Source organism: Eulemur rufifrons, chromosome 7 (genome assembly GCF_041146395.1).
Source record: "Eulemur rufifrons isolate Redbay chromosome 7, OSU_ERuf_1, whole genome shotgun sequence".
NCBI classification, from domain to species: Eukaryota; Metazoa; Chordata; class Mammalia; order Primates; family Lemuridae; genus Eulemur; species Eulemur rufifrons.
The window spans coordinates 103449852-103471317 of NC_090989.1; the positions used below are offsets into that span (position 1 = coordinate 103449852).

The 21466-nt window shown below is 37.8% G+C and overlaps 1 protein-coding gene across 2 annotated transcripts in view; it reads left to right on the forward strand.

Annotated features, from left to right (window-relative positions):
• Positions 1 to 21466, forward strand: part of PLCH1 (phospholipase C eta 1) — a 184161-nt gene that overhangs the window by 72409 nt on the left and 90286 nt on the right. For both annotated transcript variants that reach the window (XM_069473063.1, XM_069473064.1), the window contains exons 2-3: positions 14687 to 14833; positions 16550 to 16793. In XM_069473063.1, the coding sequence (XP_069329164.1) occupies positions 14687 to 14833; positions 16550 to 16793 (391 nt within the window). The remainder of the gene's footprint in view (positions 1 to 14686; positions 14834 to 16549; positions 16794 to 21466) is intronic.

The following is a 21466-nucleotide window of genomic DNA, read 5'->3' on the forward strand; positions in this document are numbered from 1 at the left end:
ATTTCTGGGGAGAGGCTTCAAAAAATTTTTTTCAAATCAAGTTCTTTATTATTAGCAGAAGTGACAATACATTGATTACCATTTAAGCTAATTGTTAGCATTTTTCACCACTTGTATTGACTCTGTCAGCAATCTTAGGTTTAAATGCGGAAAATCACTGTTCCTGAGATAACCACAAAGCAGTCCCCAATTTTAGTCCTGAAATATTAAGTTTTTCCATGGGCAACTGACAAGAATTGGGGATCTCCTTTAGATCTGTTTGTTGGGAACCACAAATTCATTAATCCAATGAACAAAAATATATGGAGTCACTACTGTGTGCCGGGCACTGTTCTAGGCACAGAAAACTATGGGAGAACAAAACTTTCTTGTCCTCATGAACCTTACCTTTTAGTGAGCAAATACAGGAAACAAAAGGGGAAAATGACTTTAATTGTAGGTAACCAGGAGGCCTCTTTAGATTGGGTCTGCAGGACCTGCCCCTTTAAAGTACTTAATCTTAAACCTGAATATCAAAAAGAAGTAAGCCATACAAATATCCGAGGAAGCATTCCAGGAAAAAGGAACAGCTAGTGCGCAGTGTGCTGGGGAACCGTATGGAGCCTGATGACCAGTGGAAGCAGGGCAGGAGACACAGGCTGGAGGGATGCCATGCAGGCCCCTGGCAAGGAGTTTGGGATTAATTATAGTCCCAGTGGGAGGCTGCTGGAGTGTCTGAAAGGTCTAACTGAACTTTTAAAAATACCACATTGGCTATGACATGTGGTATTTTTGATGGAGAGAAATGGTGGATTTGGGTTGTTGGAAAAGAAGAGTCAAGACTTTGCAAAAGATGGAGAAAGGAAGCAATGATGAATTTCTGGTTTGAGGCTTAAATGATTAAGGGATAGTAGAGCCATTCACTGAGATGGAGAGGCTAGAGAGGAGCAGGTTTAAGATTTATATGATGTTTAAGATCTCATTAGACACCCCAGTACTGCCATCCAGCAGTTATACATAGAAGTCTGGAACTGAAGGCAGAGCAGATTTATATTTGGAATCATCTGTGTGTGGATTGGAATTAATGCCCCAGGATTAGGCCACATTGCTTAGGGTGGTGTAGAAACTCAAATTCCTTTAACATTTGGAAGCAGTTTTATTGTCTTGCCATAGAATTTTGAATGACCCAGAATCTGCCAATACTTGGAGCTGCTGCATTTTCTCAGCTCTGATATCATTCAGAAAAAAAGGAAACTAGTATTTGTTGAAGGTCTTTTATGTACGGAGAATTGAGCAAGACACTTTTGTATTGGCTATGTATGTATTATCTCATTTAATCATTAATTATTTCATTTAATCATTAATGTGATAACATATTATCTCATTTAATCTTCACCATGATTCTTGCTTGTAACATATGAAGAAACTACCTCAGAGTTAACTAAGTAGACCAGAAGACAGTGTGACTAAGCAGTGAATGCAGGATTTAAGTCCAGGTCATTCAGTATTTTTTGCTTCATCGTGTTTTTAGCTGGCAGAGTTGCAAAGGAGTGGCAATATTTTCTCCCATATGTATTTTAAAACTATCAAAGCAATATTTGGTCATGGCAAAGTCAAGTAAATGCCTCAACAATATAGAAGGTTTTAAGGTGGGAGTTAAACTACTCTCAACTCTTTCCCTTTAAGTGTCATTACTTTCTTCAAATTTCAGAAATTTCCAATCCTATTTAGGAGAGAAAGATTCCTTTCCTCATCTATCACTAAGTTCATGGCTGAGACACCTATAAAAAATGCAAATTAACAAGAGGAAAACATAGAAATTTATTTAATTAAGTTTTATGTGTCATGGGAGGCTTCAGAAAGAAGATCCGAAGAACAGGGAAACCTATGTATAGTATATTTATGGACAGTTGTGCAGAAGCATCATGGGAAGATGAAAGGATGTGATCTAATATTGGTAAGCTAGGGGAACTTAGCAAGCCTTGTTTGTTCAGATTCTTCCTGGCGTCTCTGTGTCTTTGAGGATAAGGATATTCCTTTCCTCTGGGTATAGGGAAGGTACCTCTGGAATGACAGTCTTCTGTCCTACTAAAAGGAAGGTCAGATAATTCATTTATGGTCTGCTTCAGGGGAGAAGGGTGAAAGAGGTGAGAGAGGTCAGTGATCAGCTTCTGCTGACTCCTCAAATGCTAAGGTGCCATATTTTGGGGTGGTGTGTCCTGAACCCTTTTCTATATAGTGTATATTTATGTATATTCATTAAACTCAAATAGAATCATGCTATAAATATTATTTTGTATCATTTTTGTTCCCTTAAAAATATATCTTAGTTTTTCTTTTTTTGGCAAATTTAGATTTATGATATTATTATTTTTTTTTTTTTTTCCTTTTAGAGATGGATTCTTGCTCTCTTGCCCAGGATGGAGTGCAGTGGCATGGTCATAGCTCACTGCAGCCTCAAACTCCTGGCCTCTAGCAATCCTCCTGCCTCAACCTCCCAAAGTGCTAGCATTACAGGCATGAGCCACCATGTCTGGCCAGATTTATGATATTCTTTTTAATGACACCATTTATATTTCATTTTGTGGCTAACCCACAATTTATTTAGTCAGGACTCATGAACATTTAGATTATTTCTAGTTTGTTTTTAAACCATTACAAATGAAGTGGCAGTAAATAGCCATATAGCTATATATCTATATTTATCTATATGTATATTTTTGCTTCATTATGTCAGTAACTCTATAGGATAAATCCCTGGTTTTATGGTTGCAAGGTCAAAATGCATGTTTGTTTTAAATTTAGATAGATATTGCCAAGTTGGTTCAAACAGTGTCATCAATTCATAATCTTATTATCAGCCCCCAACTTCATCCACAATGTCTTTTTTTAATTAAAAATTTTCATATCAGGTGAAATATTATTTTACTCTGACTTTACATTTTTAACAGTGAGTAAGGGTAAGCATTTTCTTCTATATTTTTATTGGTCACTTCTGTGAATTGTCTCTTCATATCCTTTTGCCTAGTTTTAATTGGATTGTCTTCTTTTTCTTTCTGCCTTGCAAGAACACTTTATGTCATTGATATTAAACTTACTGTGTATGTTTGCAAATATTTTCTCCTAGGCTATTGTTTGTTTTGAATTTTGTTTATGGTTTATATAGATATTTTTGCATGTAGTTAAACTTATCCTTTTTCATTAGGGCTCCAATCCTTTGCCTACTTTAGAGGAAGTGTGGAATTCTTACTCTAGAATGACCTCTAGAAAGGCAGACTTAGTTATCTGGCATTTTGCTTATGTGTTTAAAATTGTATAAACTATAGTGGCTGAAATATACATCCTGCATTTCATTGACCCACCCACGCCATGTAGGAGAGACTGTCCTCGTGTCCTGTTTCCAAAATTCAGGTCTGGCGGTCAGGTGTTCATCTTTCCTACACACCTCCCACTTTCCCCCTGGGTTGCAGCTCTTTCTTATTTTTGGTTCTTTCTTCCTGGCTCTCTTCTTCACCATCAAAAATTTTGCTTCCACTTGTTCGTTCTTGTCCCTGCCACCATTATGTTAAATACTTCCTACTCTGTCAATCCATCCCTAACACTCTGTCTGCCCTCCATGACACTTTTTCCTGTTCCTTGTCAATTCTTGCATACTTCCTATGCCCTGCTGGAAACACCCCATCAGTCATAGGGTAATCTTCTCATCCCTGCTTATTCTTGCTAGATAGTCAGCCTAGTACTGCTCAGGAAGTGTTTGTATGTGTGTACATGTGTTAATATGTACAATTATTTCTGAATTCAGAGAGACTAAATAAATCCTTTACCCAGAGAGTTATGGTTTTAACACTGGCCTTTGGTTTCCCTGGGATTGATTACTTAGAAGACTTTACAGAACATCTGCTCTGATTATCTATGCACACTTCACTTATGAGAAGTTTTCAGTGTTTTTCGTATTTTCTCCATATTTAGATTTTTCTACTATTTTTTAAAAAATGATTTTGAGATCTGTAGTACACTGATTAGGATAACAACTCCAATCAAAATGCCACAAATAGGCTGTGATGAATGCTCAGTTTCTCAGTGGTGGTTATGTAGTATTAAGTTTTTTTTTTAAAGGAAACTTATTAGGACAAAGGTTTGAATAAGGACAAATAATTTTTGAGAAGTAAACCTGGGGGCATTCTCCAAGGCATTTTTCTCACCACACAGAGTTCTATTTTTATGTTTTTTTAGGATAGATTTTCTTTTTTTTTTTTTTAAACAAAAGCATCTGCCATGGAAATAAGGTGCCTGTTTTAAATGCCATACAACTTGATTTCCAAATGGCTGTGGTCAGTAAGTGTCAAGTCTGCTTCAGCACAGCAGGTGGTCTCAGAAATCCTCAGTCCCTGGGAGACCATTGGCCTGAGAGCTACAAAGCCTTTGGGGGAGGGCCAGGAGTATGGCTCTGTTTCCAGGTAACATGTAATCTCTTCTATTTTTTGTTATTTGACATTTAGCTGGAGAGCCTTAAAGGCACACAGAATTAGGATGTCTCTGGACAAAATTAGAGCAGTTTACATGAAATCAGTTAAGGTGTTTTTTTTTTTTTTTTTTTTTTTGACAAAAAGGATCAGCCCCCCAAACCAGTAGTTGGTGAAGGAAATAGAAGCTTGAGTATAAGAATGGGGAACTACTGGGGTATACAAATTTGTGGGAGTACTGAATAGACATTCTCTTTTAAAATGCAATTAACATAAATGCAGGAGGTAGATGGAAAGAGTACACAGTGACTTTAAGAAATGATTTAGACAATAAGAACCTTAACAAATGCTTACTCTGTGTTTCATGTGTGTAGTACACTGTGTAAGCATCCTGTAGAGGGTAGGTATCATGCTTTTCAAAGAGACGACTCTTGATGTGGTGTGGGTAAGATCACATAAGATGGTGATTGGTCTTTAGGGCTCAAAGCTAAGAAAGCACCTCTGCTCTGGCTAGCAGCTACGTACAAGTTACAACAGGTCTGAAATTATGAGGTATGGAGCAGCCCCCAAGGAGGCAAGAGGTTATAGAGAGACCATGAATAATGCTTATTTGCATGTTGAGATTTCATATCGTTTAACTATTGTTTTAACTAGGATATTACATATTTTATTAGTAGGAGGAAGACCTTGTGGCTAATGTCCAAACATACAACTGAGCAGTAGGCCTTTACTTCTTTCATTTTAGTGCCCCCACATTAAGGCCTAGTGCTATGCTTGGGTAACTATTATATGATTAGCTTCTACTGACCACATGCTAATCGGGAAGGGGAGCAGTAATGGTGTCCAGAGCTGTGGTTTCCAAACTTAAATAGGCCTTAGAATCACCTGGGAGAATTTTTAAAATGCATATTCTCAGGCAATAGGGATCCCTGGAAATGTGGTCTGTGAGTCTGTATTTTCAAGAAAGCCAGCATTGGAACCAGTTGCTACTTTAGGAGAAGTTGAATTTGTCTAAGGACCTCACTCATCTTCCATCTCCTAACAGCCATGTACACTTCCATTTAACAGTATTTCATTTTGACCAACCATCAGTCAAACAATAAGCTACTGCTTTGAAATTAGCGTGTAGTATGGTAAACTTTTTATTTTTTTAAACACGTGCGGTGGAAATGCTTTCATGCTTTGACAGGACAATTCTTGTAGAAGTAAGAGAAGAGATTTTTGCTGGCTGTAGGGAACGTTAAGCCTTGCTGATGTAGCTAAATTAAATCACCCCATGCCAATTGTCAGCCAAGAAACAGCCAAGAAGGTTCGGAGTAAGCAACAAGTGAAAATGGCTTTCCAGTTACTAAGAAGAAGTATTAATGTCTAATTTTTAAAATGTGGTAAACAGTTTTTGCAATTCATTTAAAATAATTACAGCTGTCATTTATATATTCTAAATTGGCAGAAAAAATGTGCTGAGACCTAGACCAAGGACAATCAAAAAAATACACCAAGTGTGCACATTATGATTCTCAGAGACCAGGCTCAAATTCTGTCTCCTCTGAAGTCCTCCTTCACCCTCTACCCCCTTAGTCCATACTGTCCTTACATTTTGCATCCCAACCCCTATTTCATTGTTAATTTTCACATACTTCCTATTTGCACAAAGTAGTATTACTATCATATGTAAAGTTTCTAAATCCTAGACCTGGTGTATTGTAGACTCCTAGTATTTGGTAGAAAGGGTCTTAGGAACCAATACACTTGATTTTGTATTTTGACAGAACAGAAAATTGGAACCAAGACTATTTAGAAGACTTGCCAGTGACCAGCCAGCCAGGCAGTGGCCTAGACAGGACTTGCAGTGGGCACTAAAGTAGTGAAATGGAGGGAGCCCTGTCCTGGGGGGCAGGGCCTGCTTCCAGGTGTGGCTCTGCCATCTCCTGGCTGTGTGACCTCAGACAAGTGCTTCACTTCTCTGAGTGTGTTTCATCCATTCTAGAATCAGGGGCAATTAATTGTGTCTGTTTATTTCACAGAGATACTATGAGGAATAAGGGAGATAATATATATCCATTGTCTTAACTCTGGATGCAGAGTAGAATCCCTGGGAAGCTTAAACAAACAAACCAACAAACAAAATGAATGCCCTGCCCCACCCCGGGAAATTCTGATTTAATTGTTATGTGCTGGGGCTTTGTTGTCTTCATGTTTTAGAAGGCCCCCAAGTGATTTTAATGTACAGCCAGGATGGAGAACTATGAAAAAGCTTTGTTAGAGAATGTTTTCTATAAACAAAGGCCAGTGTTTATTATAGTTTGAGAATTTTACACCCAAATATCAAGAATGATGGAACAGAATGTGATAACACAATGATTTCTGATCCTATGTTGAAGAAGAAAACTCTTTACATATTAGATGGAGCTAAATTTAGAATTTTAAGATTAATTTATATCCCTCCTCCCCATGAGATAACGTTAAATAAAGCCAAAATGCTATATTGTTATGAATTCTTAGTATTTCATTTATTTCCCAAGGCTAACAATTATGGGACAGAAAGAACTGTTGCATGTAAAAAAGATCTTATTGAAAAAGAAAGTGTTATATGGAAGGCTTTAATACAATACAGAAAGGTCTGACATTTAAAAAAATTACTGATTAATTCCTTTCACCCTTTCTTTGAACTAAATCCCCTCATATGTTTTTATCAACTTTGTGAACATATTGACTATGTGCATGTAAAGTTTGCAAACAAATTCCAAAGTGATACTGCTAACCAATTAGTTTTTTAAAGTCTTTCAAGTAATCTTATCTTCTCCACAGGAGTGATTTAGGCAGTGAAAAAAAAAATCAATGAGCTCCACATTGTTTATTCTTCACTGGAAAGAATCAGGACTTAATAAGAATGGAGCTCTCCATGCTTGTTTGTGAGCACATTTATTCATAAGCCTGTGTTGTTTGACTTTAAGGCTCTACTGCTGGCAAGGAATAGCTTTTCAAGTGAAGCCATTCCCTGTGAAGATCAGTTATATTTTATATAAAGAACATTTTAAAAGTTCATGTCTGTAGTAAGACATCCAGATGTTAATAAATTTTTTTTTCTTTAAAATTATTCTGAAAAACTTTCAGAAGAACTGGAATTTTGACTTCTTGAAAGGTAAAATAGCATTCAGAAAAGCTAGATCGGCTGTTTTATAAACTCAGAACACAGAGGAAAATGCCTTTTTAGGTTGAAGAAAGTAGAATATTCAATGACCTTCTGAAGTTCACACAGCCAGTTAGTGACAGAGCTGGAACCAGACCTCTTTTTGCCCCCCTCCCTATGCCCCTGAAACTGTGGACAGACACCATGGTCCAGCTGCAGTGCCCACAAACTAGATCTCTCCGCACCCACTATGTGTAGGCCAAGTCCCAAAATAGGTGTTCGGTTTGTGCTGAGAATTAAACAAACATATCCTTTATTTTTGCTCTCATGGTTTTAGGAAATCTCCCTTTCCTTCTTTTTTGAGAAACATTACCTGCATCATTTGGGACTTTTTCCACATAGAAATGAAATTGTTTTCAGAAGCTAATCTCTTTCAGTTATCCAGATTCACCCTAATCTGTGAAAGCTGGCACACATTTCTCATGCACCTTTTTGTTGAAAAGATTCCCTTGCGAAGGACCTGGATGTGTGTGCGCGTGCGCACGCTGACGCATAGTCTAGTGAGGAGCGTCCCAGAATAGACGTGTTCACAATAGGGTGCAAATGATATTCCTGTAGGACCTTAACTTGGGCGTGGTCATTCCCTTGTATGTGAAAAATCTGTCTCAAGGTGACCTTTGGAGCAGAGAATGATCAGGGCACCAAGTGTGCTGATTACTACAAGAGATGGTCTTGCTTCTTGGTCCTTTCAAAGGACAGAGCTAGGAAATATATGCAGGTATATATACACATACCTACACATGAACATGTAAATACACATACACAAATATGTATACATGTATGTATAAATTACTTTCTGTATATATACACACACAAACATGCATACATACACCCACAGTCAGGCATTGCATAATGACATTTTGAGCAACTGCAGCCCACATATACAATAGTGGTCCCACGATACCATATTTTTACTGTACCTTTTCTGTGTTTAGATGTGTTTACATATGCAAATACTTACCATTGCTGTATTTTTTCCATATTTAGAAATGTTTAGATACACAAATACCATTGTGTTTCAATTGCTTACAGTATTCAACACAATAACATGCTGTATAGGTTTGCAGCCTAGGAGCAATAAGACATACCATGTAGCTTAGGTATGCAGTAGGCTATCCCATCTAGGTTTGTGTAAATGCGCTCTACGATGCCTCACCTAACAACACATTTCTCAGAATGTATTCCATCATTAAGTGATGCACGACTGTATTACTTTCTGTTTTTTGTTCCTCTTTCCATTCTTTTTGATTTAATTTTAAATAGGCAGGATAAAAAGGGAGTTGCCATTCCCTTTCTTATCCTTTCTGTTCGATTCTCTCTCACCCTTATATGTAATGAGCTGCATCGTTTTCTGGTTTATCCTTCTTGTGTTTCTTTTTGTAATGATAAGCAGATATTTGTGTATTTAAAAAATTCCCATCCTTTTCTTATACAAAAGCAAGGATACTATATATGCTTATTTATACTTTGCTTTACTAATATCTCCTGGAAATTACCCCATATCATTTTGTAGATTTCTTCCTCATTATCTTTTACACTTAGATAGTACTCAATTATGTGGACGTATGTATTATTTTATTCAACCAGTCTCCTATTCAGGATCATTTTTACCCCAAGTGCCAGCAGAAGAGTTTAATGTGATGTGGGGGAGGTGGAGGAAGGAACAGAAGACAAGAAACAAAAAACATTATGCTAAGTGGAAGAAGCCAGGCACAAAGACTGCATATTGTATGATTTCTTTTATCTGAACAATCCAGGAAAGGCCCATCTACTGAGACAAAAAGTAGGTTAGTGGTTGTCCAGGACTGTGGCTGCAAATGGGCGTGTGTGATGATGGAAATGTCCTGTCATTAGACTGTGACACCACTCTGTAAATATGCTAAAATCACTGAAGCATATACTTGAAACAGGTGAATTTTATTGCACATAAATTATGCCTCAATTAAAGCTGTTCTAAAAAAGGAGCATCAGTTGGTATGTATGACATCCCTAACAGAAAGTGATTATCTCTGATTCAAATATGGCTTGAAGATGCTGTTTTACTTCATGAGTTAAAGAATAAAACAAAAAACAAACAAACAAGCAAACAAACAAAAAAACCAAGTAAGGCTTGAAGAATTGAACCCTCTCATATCTCATAGAGTTTAATATATACTTAGTGGAAATCTTGTGAATCTTTCCCCTTGTGATATATATAGTTTCAATTGCATTACTTCAAATCATAAGGGTGTGTTTTTTACAGCATTTTCTGTTTGAGGGATTTAGTGAACTTGTAGCACCTAAAAAATTACTTATTTTAACTTATTGTGGCAGCAAGGATTGATTTAATCCTTTTAAAGAGTTGAGTTCTAAAGGACTCTGTAGACCACATTATTATGCCTTTCATTTTACAAATGAGATTCCGTTAAGAGTTTTAAAACTCTAATTATGTAATAAAGTTAGGAATATAGTCTTCTTCGACTCATCTGTTCTGCTCTTTAAATATTTATGCTGCTCTGTTAGGCAGCCATTAAAATGATAATTATTAAGACTGTGTGGAAACACGGAAAGCCATTATAACACAGATGAAAAAAGCAGAGTGCCAAATGGCTTAACTATCATGATTTCAAGTGGTGCAATGAATTTGTGTACATGTGAAGGTCTGGAGCATAACAGACAAAAACAATATTTGTATTATGTGTTGAGCTGGTAGATGTTTCTCCCTTAATATTCTTGTATGTTGCTGTATTGTATTCAAATAAACTTGTTTTCTAGAAATATTAAGGCTACCATAAAGGATAATGCAGAATCAGGGATTGTGCACATAATGGCTGCTCCCGTGAATTTGTAACCTGCATTTGCAAACTTTTCTCAGAGAACCTTCAGCACTGGAAATGTGTGTGTTGAGGTTTTTCTAATCCACTGGAACACTTCCCTTGTTTACCTGCGGTAAAGCCATTCTTACTCTCTTTTGTGGAATCTACCAATTGGCATGGATGGAGAATGATTTTTACTGCTGTTAACCATTTCTACTGGAGGAAGAACATGAAGAAATTGGCTTATGCTGAGACATAAGTGATTAGATGAGACTGGAAGAATATTTTGTCTCCATCATTGGTGACTTTTATCCACTGGAATGAGTTGCAAAGAATGCTTGAGGGCACTTCTCTAGTTACTTTATAACTACAACAGATTGTCTACTATCAGGTTTGGGGAAGAAGTGGGTTAGATGACTGTCAAGATTTCATTAGACTTGATTTTTCACTTTAATTCTAATCAAATGGATTTTCTATGTGATAGGGAGCAATCGGTGAGAAAGCATAAAGTAGCTACCTAAACAATTTAAGCAGCAAATTGTTTCAGACCCTGACCCTGCCAAATATTATATATTGTAATCATACATGCTTGTCCACTGCAATGGCTGATGTTGGCATCTTAGCCCATGGGATACCCATGGTTGAGTCAGTGGGATAAGTGTGGAGATCATGAATATTTAATACAGTGTGTAAACAGACTCGGTCCCTGAAGGATTGAATTCCACCTTCTAAAATATTTGGGTTCTTTTGGGCTGATGCTGGCTAAGTGGTACGTGGTATTTAGCTCTAGTAACTGATTCCACTTTTAATCACTGTGCTTTTCCTGTCAAAATGTTGAGCTATTACAGCCATAGCAGTTCCTTTTTAGGGAAAGGAAAAGGAGCTGGAAGAGGTAAAGGGAAGGGGAAAGAAAGAGCATGTGAACAAAGTAGCGGATGGTGTGTCAGATACAGAGGCAGGCCTTGCTGTTAGGTCTCTGATGGTGCAGTTAACTCAGTTCTCCACTCAGATGTAAACAGTTTATTTTATTGTCTCATCCCAAAGAGACATCTTCCTGAATTATGTCTTTATCCAGCCAATCATTTGCTTAGATATATCTAGCAAATACTGATATATCACATCAATAAACAAACAGATGTTTACAGAGCAACTCCTTGTTCTAGGCACAGGGCTATGTCATGAGGTGAAGCAAAGAACAAGTATACTTTGTCCTTATAGAGTTTAAATTTTAAGAGAATTAAACATGTAGAAAGACGTTTAATGGCAATTAAGAGCACAGTCCAGATCTACCCTGGGCTAGAATTCCATATCTGCCACTTGCCAGCTGTATGACTTGGGCAAGTTATTTAACCTCTCTATACCTCCATTTCCTTATCTATAAAGTGGGCATAGTAATATTATTTACTTCTTGAATTATGGTGAAGATTGAATGAATTAATTCATGTACAGTACTGAAAACAGTGCCTGGCACATCCTAAATACTATAAATGGTAGCTATTTGTTATGGACTGAATGTTTATTGCCCCAAAATTCATTGGTAAACGTACAAATCATTTGCTTAGATATATCTAGTGAATCTCTCATTGCCAATGCATTACAATCTTATTACACCAGCATACCCAGCCCCCCATAGCCTAGTCTTATCTGGCCCATGGAAGCACAAATCCTGTTATTTCCCTTTTGAGTCACTCTTCCAAAGATTGAGGCTCATCTTTCCTTTTTCTTTGATCATACTCTACTCTTACCTTTTCCTGTCCCCAAGTCTTCATTGATGCTCTCTTATTACTACATTTCTCCACATTCCAGCCTACTGTATTCTCCTTTTCTATGGCCTCTCATATTATTTCTGTCTTTACTTGTGTCTTGGCATTTATTTTTAAAGATTTCAATAATAATAAAACTATAATAGTATCTTAGCTCAGGTTGCTATAACAAAATACCATAAATTGGGTGGCTTAAATAATAGACATTTATTTCTCACAGTGCTGGAGGCTGTAAAATCCAAGATCTTAAGGTGCCAACCTATTCAGTTCCTGATGAGGGCTCTTTTCTTGGCTTGCAGATGGCTGCCTTCTTGCTATATTCTCACATGATAGAGAGAGAGAGAGAGAAGTGGGGGGGGTACAACATATCCCATTAGGGGGACCCCACTCTCTGGACTTCATCTAAACCTAATCACCTCCCAAAGGCCCCACCTCCAAATACCATCACATTGGGGGTTAGGACTTCACCAGTGAATTTTGGGGCAATAAACATTCAGTCCATAACAAATAGCTACCATTTAAATTTTAATTTAAACCCTTTAAGGACAAAGACAAAGTATCCTTGTTCTTTGCTTTACCTCATGACATAGCCCTGTGCCTGGAACAAGGAGTTGCTCTGTAAACATCTGTTTGTTTATTGATGTGACCTTCTGTCAGGGGTCAGTGAAGTTCTAATAGGTTTCTCCGAGAGTTGTGGCTTAGTTGATTTGACTTGATGGTTTTGCTTTGATACAGTGATAACTCTATCTTCTGTTCATCCTCTAATTACTGGTATAAAATATTCAATGTGGCTGTTGAGAATTCAAATCTATAGATTTAATTGCCTAAAAGAATGGTGCTCAGTGATGGGTGAATTTACTATGTTGTGTGAAACCAAATCTCACATTTTGTTTTGTACTTTAAACGTTTTAAGTTTGTATGTTTGTTTTCTTAAGCAATATTTTTATTACTTGGTTATTTGATGTGTCAGATAAAATGAGTAAAGGCAACCTATACTTCACCTTCCTTGCAGTATCAAATTCTGCAACTATGCTTAATTTTATGCAATTCCTCCTTGATTTCTTTGGGGGAAAGAATGGCTCTTCATGGAGTAGACTGTGAAGGTAGTTATATTGAAGTTAACTATAATGGGTATCCTATGTCCAGTGGTACTCAAGGTGTCAACAAAAAAAGGGGTACCCTATGCATACAATGTTAAACTGTTGGAAGACATTATCTTTCCTAGTAAAGACAAAGCATGTAGCCAAAAAAGCTGAAGTCTAATGTTGAAATGTTTATTGTGTTTCTTTTATCTGTTATTTCTAATAGCATACTGCTTTTTAATAAGGTAGGTACTCAAAGCTAGATATTTTGAATGATTTAACGGTTATTTGTGTGCCTGTGTATAAGTCAGTGATCTTTGTGAAACAAAAGCCATTTCTGGCTGATATAATGAAAAAAGAGTATGTGGAAGGGTATTGTATAACTTCCAAAATCAAGGGGAAAATGGAATCATTTGTCAGTCTCAGGAAGAATAAGAATTGTGACAACTGTTGCATCTTGGGGTGGAGAACCAGGAGCATCTCAGCTGTTGAAATGGCCCAGTTCTGTTTTCATTTAATGATCTGCTCTGCTCAGGATTCGTGTTCCTTGGGAGGGAGTCACATTTGCTCTAAGCATAATTCAGGTGCTTATTCCTTAGTTGGGGTGATTGACACCAAAGCATATGAAATGGGAGAGTAGTATTTCTAAAGGAAAAGTAGGGACACTGCTACCAAACAAGGGAAACAGGCAAAAACAACAGTTGCTTACTTCCAGCCAGGTTCATCTCAAAGCAGAGTGGATTTAAATGACAGCTTTAACGTAGAACATAAGTGATTTTGGATATTACCTGAATTTGGTTGCCAAATTATTCCTCTAGATGGAAAATCTTAGCAGTTTAATGCATCATCAAGTGTTTTATGTTCAATTGTGAAAATCTGATTTTTTTCTGATGACATTTTAAGAAATGATATTTATTTAGCTATTTTCAAATGTATACAAATATGTAATACGAACCTACATGTAACCATAATCCAACTTCAACAATTGTCATTTTGCCAATCTTGTTTTTCTGTTGATTGCATTTTAAAACATTGTTATAAGATGCTTTTGCAACTAGCTATATAAAAACTCACAAGATTTAACATGTCTAAGAACTTTCTTTAAAAACATAAATCAAAGTATCAAATGGTCATCCGTTTCATACCAAAAAAATAGAACAAAAGATAGCCCAGTGAAACTGTAACGCATTATTTACCTGGAAGTAGAATTTTATTTCTGTCAGTAGGGCTTCTTATTGGCTTTAGCCTGATGAATCGGTTCCTTAACTTTCTTTTCAGATTACCTCTACCAAATTTGTCTTCTGGTCCTTGGAGTCTTTGGGGATGAATCAGAGGTTTTATTTGAGTCTAAGGCCTGGACACTTGCATGCACGTGCATTGCGTGATAGCTAATGTGCTCTAATCTCTTTTGCAGTTGAAAGATGCATGAGTGTAATGCAGTCCGGGACACAGATGATCAAACTGAAGCGTGGGACCAAAGGGCTCGTGCGGCTCTTTTACCTGGATGAGCACCGAACACGCCTCCGATGGCGGCCCTCCAGGAAGAGCGAGAAGGCAAAAAGTAAAATAAACCTTTGAATTCTTTGCTTGGCTTGACACAGTCACACAAGGATTAAACTGGATAGGCTCTGTGGAAGCTTCAGATCTGTGGAACTTTCAAATTTTTGCATGTTTTTGGGTTAGCTGATCTTGGATATTGAGAGACAGAATAAGTGATGACCATCTTTGGGGAATTTAATGCCATAAAAGTATTCTTTTCCATGAATGCTGTAAATGCTAGTATTTCCCTTGGGTTGAAGACATGATGGGTTTTCTTTTTTTAAGTTGGGATACATGGTTTTGTAGCCTGAGACCTTTTATTTTCCTATAAAAGATGACAGACATCATAAATCCAATGAGCTTTAAAGTGTATTGCCATATTTTGCACCACAGTTAAGTGATTAATGAATTAACAACACGGTTTTAATGATATCAAATAAAATAGTTTTGATCTGACTCCTAGTTAAAACTTCTTTCTCCCACACTGTATTAGTCAGGCTTCCCCAGAGAAACAAAATAGGATGTATAGATAGTAGATAGTAGAAATATGAGAGGGAATTTCTTAGGGAAATTGACTCACATGACTATGGAAGTCAAGAAGTCCCACGATGGCCGTCTGCAAGCTGGGGAACCAGAGGAGCTGGTGGTGTAGCTCAGTCTGAGTACAAAGGCCTGAGAACCCAAGTAGCCGGGGCTATAACTCTCAGTCCAAGATCAGAGGCCTGCGAACTTGGGGGGCCACTGATGCAAATACCAGAGTCGAAAGGCTGAAGACCTGGCAGCCCCACTTCCCTGTGAGTCATGTGCGGAATGAGCAGATACCAGAAGAAAATTGGGATCCTGCCAATAAGGTAGAAATGAGAAGTAGATAGCGTATATGGGCAATGAATAGTATAGGCAACACTTCTGATTCATGCTTAAAAATAAGCAAGCAAAATAATATTTTAGTCTAAAATTATCCTTCTTGCCAGTGTTGCTCTGATTCAAACTCTCAGTGTTGCTCCACTACCTAAATAATACTAACCTCTGTCTGTTATTCCAGCCACTCCACAGTCTAGCCTTGGTCTGCCTTTCCAGCTTTATCTCCCATTATTTTCTCTCTGAGTTTTCCGGTCCAGAATAAACAGCCTGTGCAGCGTCCCCGAAGTGGGCCTTATGTTCCTGTATTGCCCCACCTCCCCTCAGCCGTTATCTTGTCCTCTCCGCGTCTCCCAGCTCTGCTCTGCCTTCATCATCATAGCCCCAGAGCTTTCTCTCTAGGAGGGCCAGTCTTATTTAGTTGGGCTATTTGGTTGCCAGTAAATTATTTTCCTTTCAATTTTCTAGCTCCTCATGGATGTTGCAAAACACCATAGTTGGCTCTAGGTCTTTGTATGTTTTTCCCTCCATAAGTATGTAAACTATAAATTTGACATATTCGGCAGTCACCTTTTCTACCAGCCTTCTTGCCCTAATGGGCAAATCTATCTTTTTAGTATAAATTTCAGCACATCCTGAATCATTGCCTCGGGAGGACATTGTCAAGACTGCACAGGCAGGTAAAGTGTTATGTGGAGAAGGTTTCTAGCAGGAAGTGAGAGGACTTGTGTTTCACATTTACACCTAAAACCACAACTTGCAGATAATGATTTTTTTTCATATTTTTTATATTTGAAATGATTTTGCTTTTCTCATTTCTTAATCCATGGAAGTAAATGTCTCGCCTGCCGTATAACTGTGTATCTCGCTTCCCTCACAGTACTTATCGATTCCATTTACAAAGTCACCGAGGGCCGGCAGTCTGAAATATTCCACAGACAAGCTGAGGGGAACTTTGACCCCAGCTGCTGCTTCACCATCTACCATGGCAACCACATGGAGTCCCTGGACCTCATCACCTCCAACCCTGAGGAGGCCCGCACCTGGATCACAGGCCTCAAGTACCTGATGGCTGGCATCAGTGATGAAGATTCCCTTGCCAAAAGGCAGAGGACCCATGACCAATATCCTTCCTAGAACTTTATTTTGAGCTGTGTGTGTGTGTGTGTGTGTGTGTGTGTGTGTATGTGTGAAATGAGAATGACTATGCTTTGTTTTTTACCATAATTTTGCTTCCTGTGTCTTTCTTCACCCCTAGCACACTTCTCTCCCCTCCTCACTTTCACCCCAAGTAAATAAACATATAAAACATACAGAAACTTAAGTTTATATGAACTCAGGAGCAGAATTCTTCTAAAGAGACTGAATCTAGCTCCACAACCTGAGAGATCTTCAAATGCAGTCTGAAATTTCCTAAGAGAGATGAGGTACCCATGAAATAGCATTGCCTTTTTTGTTGTAGGAGTACTCATTAACTGTAACTGGGAAAGTGCTGATTTGAATCAGAGAAAATCCACTTTGTTATAAAGTCAGTATAACAAATACTTTTTGAGTTCCAAATACATACCAGCCACTAAGCTTCTTCCTGCTTTTTCTGTCTCTCTTTTTAACTTACAGTTTGGAAACTGAACTGACTGATACTCAAGGGGAAATAATTTTTTACCTAATAACATTTGCCCTCTCTAAATTGCTTGAGAAACTGGAATCTGAGTCTCATTCTTGCTTACACCCATTCTTGTGGTCCTGCAGTGCTGACAGGATAAACAATTAACGTGCTTGGTCTGATGGCATTCTTTCTGGTGGGATCAAGCTGGGCACGTAGCAAGGCCTTTCTGGCCTCAATTTCCTTATCTGCAAAGTGAGGGTGTTAGGCTAGTTGACTGATTTGGTTTCCTTCTTCACATTTGGAATGGCCTTAAAATACAGATGCCCCATATATATGTAGGGAGCAGTACTACTTCCTTGCTGTCATTGGGACATATGCCCTAATTTTTTCCAGGAGGTGATGATCAATTTGTGCTGCTCTAGCCATAATCCCTCACACAAGGTATTGTTGGAGCAGGATGGAAACATTCAGCCCCTGAAAGGACCTTGACAGTGTGAAAATCTGAGTCGATGAGCCATGATGTTTTCATCAATATTCACAGTATGCTGATAAAGCCAACTGGGATTCATAAATGAGCAAAAACAAACACAAGAACGACTTTCTGTGCTTTAATCTGTTAGTTTGGTTTTTAACTCTTTAACATTTACTAAAAAACAAACAAGCAAAAATGTTGAATCAGTAAGAATGCTTTGTGGTGCAAGTGGCAGAAACTATTTTAATAGTGCCTTAAGCAAGGCACTATTCATTTTCTCATAAATATTCATTTTCTCATAAACGAGAGATCAGAGATGGGATAATTCCAGGGCCAAGTTAATTTCAGTGGTTCAGTGATGTCATGAGAGACCCAGGTTCTGCCATTCTCAGCTTCCTGGCTTGGCCCTACAGCTGGCTGCCCTTTGGTCAAAGAGGTTGCAGCAACTTCAGGCGGTAGCTCTAAACATAGCCCTGCCCAGAGGTAGCAAAGTTCCTTCTGGCAAATCTTTTGCTGAAGAGAAAAGAAAAACTTCTCAGAAGGTCCCCCAAGAGATGACCTCTTACCATTGGCCAGAATTACTATTGCAGGCCCATTCCTAAACCAATCTCTTGCAAGAGACATTAACTGACGTGATTAGACTTTGATCTCAGAACCATTTTTTTCACTCTTAAACACTGAAAATTCCAAAGAGCTTTTGTTTATGTGGAGTCAATCTGTTGGTATTTATCATATTAGAGATTAAATATGAGAATTTAAAAAATTGTTAATTCATTTAAAATCAAAATAAACTTTATAACATGTTAACACATTTTTGAAAAATAGCTATATTTTTCAAAGCAAAACAAATTAGAAGAGCAGTATTTGCTTCGCTGTTTTACAAGTCTCCTTAATGTCTGACTTAATAGAACACATGGATTTTGGTGTCTGCTTCTGCATTCTGTTGTGAGGTGTTGTTTGGTTGAAATATGTGAAGAAAATCCAGCCTCACACAGATATGCAGTTGGAAAGGGAGGGACCTCATGTTAACAGGGACCCCAGGACTGTACTTTGGGGAAAACTGTATTTGAGCCAAGCTTTACCTCTCTGCCTCCTGTTCTCACTCACCATTAAAATACATGACTTTTGGATACCTGAGCAAAATTGAGGTTGTTTTAGCAAGGAAGAAGGGAGGGCAATGGCTATAGGGGTGAAAAATCAGTTCCAGAAACTGCTGTCCTTACCCAGTTAAGTAGGATTCATTTACAATATTCTAGAACCTTTAATCATTATATAAGTCTCTCTCCTAATCCTTGAAAGAGACCAGAGAGAGATGGGCACACATTGCAGAGGCCTCTTTTTGCTTTGTTGATCAGTAATTTTTTGGACTTGATTTTTTTGTTTATTGGTGCTTGAAAGTTTTCATATTCTGAGAGATTCATATTCTGAAAATATGCTTTCCACAAAATAATGGAATGCAAATGTACTGCAGAACTGCAAAGAGGAACAATTTTATATGAAATGTAGAACCAGTTGATTTTTTGAATCAGTGAAGGGTTAAAAAAAGAAAGAATAAATTAATGAATAGTTAGTAAGGAGGAGGCTGAATTAAAAAATAGGGAAAGTTATGTTGAGTCAGGGATTCATTCTCATACAGATTTGTCAGAATTTGATAGAGTTTTGGATAATATCTTAACAGAATAACATTCTTGATTGGACATACATTTAATTACATTAATTGAGGAGAACAGATTTGGGAATATTGATTATTAGATTTCATTTATAACTGAAAATTTCAACTGTGAATGAATAATGAAAATAATGAATCTTAAATGGTTGTATGAGAAAATCCATCCAGCCTAAAGTGTAGATTATTTCTGCAGTATGGCCATGTTGAGTGGAGGCAGATGTAGTACTCAGACCTGTTAGGAGAAATACAGCATCACAGGTAAGGACTGTGATGTACATGTACTGTGTAGTTTGGTTGAATCACTTAAACTCTTTCGCCTCAGAGTCTTTTATCTGTAACGTGGCGATGATGATAATGATAGCGCCCATCCTACAGAGGCATGTGAAGATCAAACAAGTTGATAAACACAGAGTCCTTGGAACACTGCCCAGCACATAGTAAGCACCTTATAAATCATACTGTTTACTAACATCTACTGTTGCTATTGCTAAAGAGCAGTGAAGAGTGGCAAATCTTTTCCTTTCCGATAATCTTATCCTAATCCTATCCTTTCAGATAAAGTCTGAAATCTCGGTGGCCCCATCATGTACAAATGATGCTTCTGCCACCGAGGCTGGGCATTTTTCTCCCTCAGACCGCTCTCCTTCATGTTTTCCCCACTTTATCTCTTAAACCCATGAGGGAAATTATAACCTAGCAGACTTTAGGCAGTCCCTTATTTATGTTGTAAATTAAAATCTTATTCCTTTCCTTCAAACTGCAGGGTAAATATGGCCTGTCATCTATTTTTTATGGGCTCCTGAGCTAAGAATTAGTTTTAAGTGGTTGGAAAAAAAAATCAAAAGAATAACATTTTGTGACATGTGAAAATTATCTGAAGTTCAGATTTCACTGTCCGTAAATAAAATTATATTGGAACACAACCGTGCTCTTTCACTTATGTGTTGTCTGTAGTGCAGAGTAGTTATAACCAAGGGCAAATGGCCTGCAAAGCTTAAAATATTTACTGTCAGGCCCTTTACAGAAAAGTTTGCCCAGTCCTGCACTAGGCAATACCATTTAATGCTTTCTATTCTTCTATAGTTTCTTGATAGAAAATACTAGACCATTAGTTTTCATTCAGTTTGACTCTCTCAGATTGTCTCTCTGGAATGACTGTTTCTTTTCTTAGAATTATTATGTATGTGGCTCTGAATTGTTAATTCAGGGCTTTACTGGGCACTCATCTAAATTATGAAGAACAGCTTTAAGATGTCAGAATACTTTTCCCTGTAATTGTATACTGTGAGTACCATTACTGGAAAGAATGGTTTTTCCCTTCATAGAATCTTAGAAGAGATTTCAAGTTTAAAAGTCATGCTCCCTGACATTGTAAATGAAGAAACAAAGGCTCCAAGAGGTGATATAAGTGACCCACTGTCACAGGCCAAGGTTAGTGGTAGAATTAGGACTGGTGTATACTTCTAGGTTTGATTCCACCTCTATTTCTGCCTTACCAGTCCCATGTCTCCTAATCCAGTTGTCAGGGCCAGTTACGTGTTTGCACTAAAGACCCTGCTGACACAGGCCCATCCCAAGGGGTTTGCATCTGCAGAGTATACGCAAACTTATGGCTTGGCTGTCACTGTCTTTTCTTTGGAGAAGTCTTTGAGAGGCTTTGGTAAAGAATTAAAGAATGAAAGGATGAAAATATTGCTGTCATTGGACTCATTTCACCACTTCTTTGAACGCTAGCCAAGTCCTTTGTGGGGCACAGAGCAGTGTCCACAGGCAGAAGAAATGGAGCTCACCACGTGGGTGCTGTGCGCCCAGAAAACTAAAAAATGAGATTCAGGTACTTGTTAGTAATTGGCCCAAATCTTTCACCCTTTTGATTCTTCAGTTATTTTTCCCCTAGGTCTGATTGTCCCTTTAACTTCTAGGTGTCTGTATAATGAGGTGCTGAATGAGGTTTATGAGGAAAAATTGAAATTGAAAGAGCTGGGCTGATTATTTTAAAATCTAAAGGGAACAAAATGTGAAGCTAGGTATTAACAGTCAGAAAACCACC